The 10,468-nt window shown below is 36.7% G+C and overlaps 1 protein-coding gene across 1 annotated transcript; it reads left to right on the forward strand.

Annotated features, from left to right (window-relative positions):
* The first annotated feature begins 3,720 nt into the window (after positions 1 to 3,720).
* Positions 3,721 to 4,548, forward strand: LOC149009310 (uncharacterized). The gene is made up of 2 exons (XM_089164123.1): positions 3,721 to 3,900; positions 3,986 to 4,548. Exons 1-2 carry the CDS (start codon positions 3,771 to 3,773, stop codon positions 4,219 to 4,221), a joined length of 366 nt encoding a protein of 121 aa, XP_089020249.1. The 5' UTR covers positions 3,721 to 3,770; the 3' UTR covers positions 4,222 to 4,548.
* The last annotated feature ends 5,920 nt before the right edge of the window (positions 4,549 to 10,468 follow it).

A 10,468-nucleotide genomic window follows, 5' to 3' on the forward strand; every position in this document is an offset into this window, starting at 1 on the left:
CAAATCAACATTGATCCCAGTTGCCAGCGTTGTGGTGGAGCCCTTGAATCTATTGATCACATTTTGTTTGAATGTGATTTTGCTAGAGTAGTGTGGCACGCCTCCCCGCTTGGTTACCATCCCCCAAATGAACCAAAGCTCCATCGATTTAATGAAAGCTGGAAATTTCTTAGCAAGGAGAAAAAGAGCTCCAAGGAGTTAGCGGGCTTGGCATCATATTTGTGCTGGAATATCTGGAAGGATCGAAACAGGTTTATGTTTGATGGGTCATCAATGCAGCCTGATGTGACGGCATGTAGAGCAGTGAAGGAATGGGAGACTTTCCTTCAGGCCAAACAACTCATCCTCACCTCAAGCCCAAGTGAAGTGGTCCAGAAGCGGAAAGTGGATCAGAGACCCAAATGGAGGACACCCATGGAACCTTACTTCAAGCTAAATTCAGATGCGAGTCTTAACTCTAATGGTTCAGGCATTGGATTTGTCATTAGAACCCATACGGGAGAGGTTCGCCTTGCAGTTTCTGACCCAGTCCGGTTTGGTGACGTTTTGCTGGGGGAGGCCTTAGCAATGAGAGAAGGTCTTATATTGGCCATTGGTGAAGGAATTGACTACATTATTGCTGAGTCTGATAGCTTGGAACTCATAAATTCCATTAATGGAGGTATGCCAACAGCCGTAGTAGCAAGAGAGGACGTTGTATCGGACATTATCCAGTTGGGTTTGTCCATTGTGGATTGTAAGTTTTCTTATGTTCCCAGGTTAGGTAACAGTGTGGCTGACCGCCTGACTAGGAAGGCCGCGTCTGTTTCGGGGAGGACGTTTTGCCCACTTTCCAATCCCTGGTTCCTTGACTCGACGGAGTTAAGCCCAGTGTGTTGTTCCCGTCTTTTTCAATAGAAGTTTAATTACCAAAAAAAAAAAAAAAAAAAAAAAAAAAAGAAAAGAAAAGAAAAAAAAGGCTCTCTCTCTCTCTAGAAACAAAAGCATAATCTTCTAAGGGGCGAGACAGCGGGTTCAATTTCAACAATTGTGGGTTGAGATTTAATCTTTTAATTCCGCCGTATGAAACAACGAGCTTGTTATAGTGGTAAAATCAATACATCTTAAGGAAAAGGTCGTGAGTTTAATTCTCGCAAAATTATATATATAATATTTACATTTTATATATAATATAAAAAGTGATTTGTATCGAAAAATTTTTAAAAAAATCCGCCACATGAAACAACGGATGAAAAATGCATCTATGACACAAGAACGTTAACAAGCTTTATCTGAGTTCACTTTAAGTATCAAATAATACTCTCCTTAACTACTTAAGCACGCACAATGGTTACGATCTTGCAAGTAGCTAGCTAGCTAGTATGGTAGTAAAAATTGGCGGAACATCGCCGAAACAATGGCGATATTTCGACATTTTAGAAGCTGGTGTTACAAAAATAACATCGATACGATTTTTTACCAAATATCCATGAAAAATGGCTGATTTTTCTACTATTTATTGTTTTATTTATTTATTTATTGAAATCTCGCGGTTTTTTCCGAATTATAAAGGAAAGTTCGGACACACGTCGTTTGTTGACTCACCCACTTCTCTCTCTTTCTTTCTCCACCGTCTTGTCTCGGATTCGCTGCCACAAAATTTGAAAAAACCAAATGGAAAAATGTGTGTGGCTCAATGTAGTTCATATTCACTTTTTTCGAAACTTAACTTTATCATTCACGTTACTTGTATTGTTCGTATACTCTCAAGTCTCACCAAAGGTCCGACCTATCGGACAATGTTGCTGTGTCATTCACGTTACTTGTATTGTTCGTATACTCTCAAGTCTCACCCAAGGTCCGACCTATCGGACAATGTTGCTGTGTCGGTGACTGACGACTCCACTGACACGACGATATTTCGTCAATATGTCGGCGACTTTTGACAGGGGTGTCGATGAAAATTTGACCCTAGTTTTAAAGACTATTTAAGGTCGTTTTGGCTTGAATTTTGTTGAGTTGCCTAATTTGAGGCCAATAAACACACTGGAAGCATTATTATGGCCTAAAACATCACTTAATCTAAAGTTTCGATCGGCACCAGGCTAGGCTATATGCAACCAAAACTTGAAGTTTGAAAAACTCATATAAACTAATGTAAATATGTAAAGAGAATATAAATACACAACTGGTGAAGAGAAATATTAAACTCTACAATTCATTATATAATTATGTTGAGTATGACTCATGCTTCACATTTTGTTGCCCATAGACACAAGGTCCTGCTCCTCGAGGAGCGGGGGGGGTCTGGGGGCAGCGCCCCTAGAGCCCATAGAGGTCTTACGTCATTTTGACAAAAATCGAATGAAAAATCGATGAAAAACGAATGAAATTCTTAAAAAATATGGTGAATTTTGGCGATATATCGCCAAAAAATCAACTTTTCACGAAAATCGGCAATATATCATCGACTTTTTGTATAAGTTTGTCGCTCTCCAGCGACACGGCGGTATATCATCGACACACTATATCTGTTTATAAGTATTAAAAATTCATCTTGTCTTTGTTTTTATTTTCTCTTCATTAGTTTGTACTTTTTTATATGAACTAATAAACTAATAACAATTTTTTTGGTGAAAGATAAATTTATTCAAAAGAACTCATGGAATCATGATTACAGAGATCACTCAACCACGGACTGGACTCAGGCAAAATTGTCATACTCCCATGTGACAATGCCTCACGGGCTAGGATATCAACTACTGAGTTAGCCTCGCTAGGAATAAAACGAAAAGTACAAAATGGGTTAAAGAGGAACTGGGCCCACGAAAAAACCATACTGAAAACTAATAACAATTGGGTGTTAGCTAAGTGTGTAGTACAATTTCGCGTGGTTATTGTGGATGTACCATTTCTGATCCCGTCTGCCCAATGGCCCACCTCACTAATGCAATGCGATAATAATAAAGACCATACTGACAGGGATAGAGATGTGAGTCATATTATATCGCTCAAAAATGAGAATGTTTTGCATATGCACCTCAAGAATCAAAAGGACAATTCACTGATTCGTATAGTCGGCTTTTAATTTATTCCTTGAATTTTGTGCCACAATTGCGGTCACACGAAAATGGAAATTACTTATTATGAGAAAAAACAAAAAAGGTGTTTGTTTGTTTCTTAATTAATTTAACACTGTTAGTTTGCCCAAGTTTTATTTATTTATTTTGGGGTGTAAGAATAAGGTGGTCCATAATTATGAATGTTAAAACAAGAGAACGGGAATACAATTTTGTGTGGTTATGTGTGTCCCATTTCTTATCCACTCTGCCCTCATGCCCCCCACCCTAATAATGCACTGCAATAATAGAGAGGGTCGACTTAGAGATGTGGATGTGACATATGTTTTGCATGGAAAAATTGTTTCTACTAAAAGAAGTAAAGGATATTTATTTATTAATTAATGTTAATCTGTGAAATTAGACATGCTCTTACATATTATCTAGATAAATGGAAACAAATTGCTGTTTGCTCGTGTAGCATTTGCAGCAGCATGGGTTAGTCAGATCATCTTATCAGTCTAAAAAACGTTCAGACAGTCTTAGCAGAAACCAATTAATCATGTGATATTGCACTTCTACATGAACGAGTTATCCTCAGAAGGGCAATTTAGTAAAAGCAAATAGCTTGCCCCGGCTATAAATATGGGAGGAGCAATGAGCTTGGTAGTTGTGAGCTAACTAGAGCAACAAGTTTTTAAGTAATTAAGAAATCGATCGAGATAGCTAGAGATGAATGTGAAGAAGGTGACGATGGTGATAACAGCAATGGTGTTGTTCTCTCTGGCAGCACTGCCTGCTCCGTTGGCTGCTGTGAGGTTCGACGTTGCGAAGCTTCTCGCAGCCATTGAAATTCCAGATGGTATTGTATTTCTGTGTATGTACAAAAATCTTTCTTTCAGAGTTGGTTGAGATTATGATATGGTGTTTTTTACCTTGTTTGACAGGAAAGAGTACTGGGGACCTTAGCTGGTGCAACAGCTGCGTTTGCACAAGAGCATACATTCCTTACTGTCACTGCGCGGATGCTTCATTGTGCACCAAATGCGTCTGTTACCTAAGTGTGCCGGAGGCACTTAAGCCATACTGTGAAGATCTGGCTTCCAAGTTCGACTCCTACTGTCCTTCCTCCCTTGATGAAGTGCTTAAGAAGAGGTCGTCCCTCATAAAACTCCCTGCTTGAGGAGCTCACCATCTAATAAACTCCTCCTCCTCCTCCTCCTCCTCCTCCTCCTCCTCCTCTACTGCTTTGTTTGTTCCTCAAGCACTATGGTCGATCGTAGTGCTAGCAGCGATGTCTGTGTCTTACTCTGTGCTTTACTTGAAATGCTAGCAGTCTAGTACTGTTGGTTTCGTCTTCATGGCTCATGAGATTGTAACCAGTGAACCTTGTTTTTAATAAGGAGGAGTTTTTAATTTTACATCAGCTTGCTCTAATATTTACTTTTGTCACCTATTAAAAAAAATAAATTCAGTGCAGATCTATTGGAGATTTGCGGTTTTTGTGTACTTCTACGTATTAAGAATAGGGTTTTGTGACCTTTAAATACTTCTTTACTGCTCATTAAGGGCGGCGTAGTCTATTTTTAAGTGTCAAGATGATGAATTTGAAGTAAGACTTCAATAAAACTCAGATGGGTACCAAAGGTGGTATGTTAAAGCGGTTAAATATCCAACTTCCTTAGGGAAGGTCTTGGGTTCGCACCCACTCAACGGCATTAATATAAAAAGCTCCCTTGAGGATGTAAAAAAAAACTCAGATGGGTCCTACCTTAATACATGGTAAATACATAATAAAAAGGTCTGGGAGGAACAAAGGCTACCATTCAAGATCATGGCTCTGGCCATTAATGTCCTTTTCACCTTATCCAAACTATCAATGCGGGTTAATTAGTAGAGTGGTAAGATCCATATTTCTCAATGAAAAGGTCATGAGTTCAACCTTTGCGGACTACAAAGCTCAGTCTATGGATGTAATCAAGGTGCGCAAAAACTGACCACGGATGAACCTCAGACAACTATGGCCTAACCCAAATTAAATGAGTCAAAACCTGCAACTTTATTGTGAAGAAGAGCATAATAGATACCGTGGTATGGGTCCCAAAATCACAAGGACGATTTTTCACAAAAAGAAACAAATCACTGGGACGATTATGTAATATGACATTTTTGGCTTTTGTTTAAATCTTACCGCACCACCCTTCACTTATAACAAACAAAGTAGAAGATGTTTGTCCAATATTTTAAATTCAAGAGCATTAAGAGTAAATCAAATGAAGTCAAACAAAGATAGGAAAGTAGAAATGGCTGGTATGCATAATTGTCTAAAATACAAATGAGGTCTATCTAGTTAAAGGAGTATTTTACCATGCCCTAATTAAGGACCTTGGTCATATTATTTAGTCCCAATTTGAATGTTTCTTTGTATGGTATCCATCATCTTTCTATCATTAATTAGGACTATGAAACTTTTTGCTTGCATGGCCCAACAGTAATATGCGTGATTGAGTAATGTATGATTGTGTGTGGTTATGTGTACATGAATGCTTTGATCTGCATCTGCTCTGATCTTGATCTCTGCTCTAAATGCGTCTGCTCCATGGCTCCGATCGTCAACATGAATGCGAAACTCTTGCCGACAAATTCAACTCCTACTGTCACATCCGTGACATATATAAAAACCTTGGCAATTAAGCTTCATCTGAGTTCACTGGACCATGCCAAATAATACTCTCCTCTACGACTCAAGCATGCACCATGGTCTTGTCTCTTTGTGTGTTGTAGTAGTTCTTGAAAAATGCCTACGTTCTCTGTTTTGTCTTCATAAGATCGTGGTTAAACCACTGGGTGTTACCTAAGTGTGCACTATAAATCATGATAAAGATGAGATTTTTTTTCTTCTTCTCATTACTGTTTTTAATCTTTCGACCAAAACTAGCTAATGAAATTTCAATACCGATAAATCTCAAGCCCGATCAATTGTTGTTCAACTTTATCCTTGAGGTTTAGGGCGGTGGCCCCTAAAGAAACTCCTAAGGTTTCTACCACTAAAAAATAAAAATTTGGTTGAAACTTCAAGTTTTCGGTTAATACTTCAGATATCACAAAAAATCCACCAAAGGGATTCATAGTAAACTCCACTCATGATGCATTAAATATCAGGCAAGCAATGAGGTTAGAAGTTGGGAATCAAATAGTCTGCAGCTATATATAGATGTGTCGGCCTTCCTTCAGTCGAATAAGATAATGTGACATGCAAACATCTTTAACGTAATCCTATACAATTAGATTATTTAAATATTCAAATTTAAATTAATATTAATCCGCCCCCCTGTAATTTACAAAGGATATGGATCCAAACTATACAAATCGACATATGTCACGTCTCTTTCTCTACTATGGTTTGGTGAAGCTCTTATCAGCAAAAAGACAATAATCATCAGTGACTCAGTGAAGCAGTGCAATAATGGAGAAGCAGATATTATGTGGAAATTGGATTGTAGCTTGTGAAAGTATACCTCTTTTATTTTTCCTGGGTACAGTTTCATTGTTTGCTTGACACTTCACTAACATGCTCTAGAGCAACCAAAACGCAGTCAGTCAAAAATCGATACCCACAAAGAGGATTTTTCCTGTTATAAATATTGTCCGAGCAATGACGCTTAATTTTATTAACTGGTTTTTTTTGCAGGTGTAAAGCAAGTAAGAAGAGATCGAGATGGCTGCGAAGATGGTGCTCATGATGATGGCTACAATGGCAGTGGTGGTGTTCTCTCTAGCAACGATGCCTTCTCCATCGGTAGCTACTAGGTTTGTCGACATACCCACCGGTAAGTTTCATATTCTGGAACTTGGGTTTCTCTTAGTTTATCCTCTGAGAATCTGGACTTTGGTTACATCAATCTCAAACACTAGTGTTCTCGTTGACAGGAAATAATGATGAGAGTAATTGGTGTGAGAGTTGCACTATCTGCACGCGATCACTCCCACCATTCTGCTTCTGCTCTAATCTTGATCTCTGCCCCAAATGCGTCTGTTCCATAACTCTGGGCAACGATCGTCGACAAGAATGCGAAACTCTTGCCCATAAATTTACCCGTTACTGTCGCGCTCGTCACACAACTACAGAGAGAACCCTAGCAAGCCTCATCTGAGTACACTCTACCATGCATCAACTAATACTCTCCTCTATTACCCAGGCATGCACCATGATCGTGGGCCTAGTAGCTAGCTAGTATGTAGTTTGTGTTTGTGCACCATCTCTGTCTTGTCACTTGTGTGTTGTAGTGCTTGAAATGCCTAGTGTTGCATGGTTTCATCTTCATGAAATTGTAAATTGTAACCACTGGGTGTTATCTAAGTGTGTAGTTCATAAATAACAATAAAGAGGAGATCTTATTTCTCATTGCTGTTTTGAATCTTTCGATCAGAGCTAGCTGAGGAAATTTCAATTCAGATGAATCTCAAGCCCGATCAGTTGTCTTTCAAATTTGTGCCCCAACTTTTCGATGGGCCGCTGCTACTGCTAGTTGTCTTTGAGGTTTCGCTAAGGTGGTGGCCAAGTGGATGCCATGCATGATACCACCCTTAATAGCTTGTCACTCAGCCTAATGGTGTACCTGGCGACAAGCAATGTCATTTCAAGAACAAAATATGGCTAGAAAGATTGAAACCACGATTTATGCCTAAAACCATTTCGTAATTTAAGGAGAAAACATAGTCATGTATGAATGTTTTCTTACCAGGTTAAGCATTTGAATTCACATAAGAATAAGAATAATTTTGGAATTATGAAACTATATATTCAATAATTTTTTACCGAAAATGCTACCAGAAAAATTTTATATGAGATTTGGGGGGGGGGGGGGGGGTGTTTATATCAATTTATATTTGTACTATTTGCCAGTGGTCCTATAGTGTCCTACCCATTTGGATTTTGCGGTTCGAAATATAAATGGACTATATCGTTGCTATATAACCTCACTTATCTAAATGATTGTTGGTGAGTTTTGCTTCCGAAAGAAAATGATAAAACTCTAGTGAAAATCAACACAAATCTATATAGGTAATTAGAAGTGTTTTTCACGTATTAAAGACATTCACGTGGTTGGATATTGCAATTGTGGAGATGTAGACGTCAGATGGAATGGTATTATACGTTTTTGATTGTGTGTGAAACTTTTATATATATATATATATATATATATATATATATATTTCATCTGGACCCCTGAGGTTTGGTCCATGTCACTTTTAGTCGAAAAAAAGTATTTCTTTGCACCTGGCTCCCTTGTGATTTTGAGAAATGATAAAATAAGGATATATCATAATTTTGATGACCAAAATACCCTTATGGTGTAACGGTCAAGATTGTATTCATATATGCCATTTCGATCTAACAGTTCATATTAAAATGACAAATTATAATTACAATTATAATATTTTCATTTTATATTCAAGGGTTTTAAGATTTCAAATTTACAAAAATATGCCCTTAGACTCAAATTTTGAAAGTGAAGATACTCTCGAAACGCAATTATTTTCCTTTCATGGTATTAAATTAGAAAGTAAAATTATAACGGATATGAGAAGGCATTCAAAATCCATTTCATTGTAGATATATGACGTGTGTTCCAACATCATATCAAATGGTTGAAATCCATTTATAATCCACATCAAAGAGTTGTGATTAAATTTAAAAAAAAAAATGATGCATGTGACTTGTAAATAGATCTCAACCTTTTAATGTGATGTTGTGACACGTGTCACACCATTTCTTGGTCAGAAATGGATTGGATATTGGTCCATGGTGAAAGATGGTGAAAGCAAACTGAAATTGATTTGACATCGATAAGGATTGGGGGTTATGAATTTAATTTTTCATTGATCCGAATAAGAACCCTCATCCATTGTTCAAAAATAAATCATATACCGAACTAATCATGTTAGATACCGTTTGTTTGCAAAAGTGGGTGAGAAAAAAATGGTGGAAAAAATTAATATGTGAGACCCATATATAATAGAATGAAAAAATCAACAAATCAAATCAAAGGATTTTGTAAAAAAAATTTAAATGTGGGTCCAATTTTGGTTATTTTCTATTTTTTTATATAAAATCTTACCTATTTATTGGAACTTTATAAAGTGATGGGGTAGAAAAGTTGGCATGCCATGTCAATATGAAGGAAGCTTGTCTACAACTTTTCACCCCATTGAACCAAACAAACCATATTTTGAGATTTCATGAAAATTTTACTTTTTTAAATTTTTTCCCACCCCACCTTAGATTTAACAAATAAACGCTGCCTTAAAATACAATAAAAGTCCATAATAGAATGCATTATGTAATGACTATAAGATACATTTGTTTTTCCACGGAAAAAAAAAATCCCTTTGGGGAACAAAAATTTCCCATAGTCTGCTGGTCTGAATTAGACATGTATTTTGGGTCTCACTCTTCATTATGCCACCAACCCCACCCACTCTTCATTATTGCCACCAACCCCACCCTCTCCCATCTTTTGTTTTGTTGGCTGAGGCTGTGGATAAGCCCAATGTATATAAACCCATAATCACAACAGACATTTGTGGACTCTCATCAATAATGGTCATATAGTTAAACATCCACAGTCACCCTCAAATGAATGTAGGACCCATATTCACAAGCTTGTCCGTTCATTTATGATCCCCTTTGCTTTTTCTTTTTTTTTGCCAAAACAGTTTGGCACTAGTTACTGGTATCATTGATTAGGATCCACAAGTCAGAAGAAAGGGGGAAAGGGGGAAAGGTGTATTAGGGGCAGAGTTTCGAACTCATGAGCTATTTAGACTTACTACCTCTACATAGGAGGTTACCATCATTGTGCTAGAAGCACATCTACAACACTGGTTATCAATTAATGATTGATATTCAAATTTTATTTCTTTTTTTTTTGGGATAATTATTGTTGTCTCCCTGTATTATAGTTATATTATTAAAAGAACCCTGCTCTTTATGAAATTACTATTGTCCATTCGCAATTCTTACAATGTTAAGCGATTAAGGTTGAATAGTTAATGTTTATTTTGTTCTTTTATAATTAAGAAGGTCAAAGATAATATTATCCCCATTTACAAAGAAAAAAAAATCATATGAAATACTTTTACGTGTGTATTTGTTTCATTTTGGATTAAAATAAAAAGCACTCTATTGGTAGTAGGAACTTTCTAAAATTGTTTACGTCAAGTAGAAACTTCTTATAATTGATAACATTAAACTGAAAAGTAAATAAAAAAATTAAAAATAATGCCAAAAATAAGAAAATTTCTTTTTCTATTACCAAATTGAAAAATACATCTATAAATTTGAAAATGAGTTTCCTTTTCTTTTCTCTCTTTCTTTTGACTAGAAAAGTAAATTGTTTAATTAAGTTTAAGTTTTTCCTAATTAT

The sequence above is a fragment of the Hakea prostrata genome, chromosome 7 (assembly GCF_041222555.1).
Source record: "Hakea prostrata isolate BN-2017 chromosome 7, UWA_Hpros_2, whole genome shotgun sequence".
In the NCBI taxonomy this organism is placed as follows: domain Eukaryota; kingdom Viridiplantae; phylum Streptophyta; class Magnoliopsida; order Proteales; family Proteaceae; genus Hakea; species Hakea prostrata.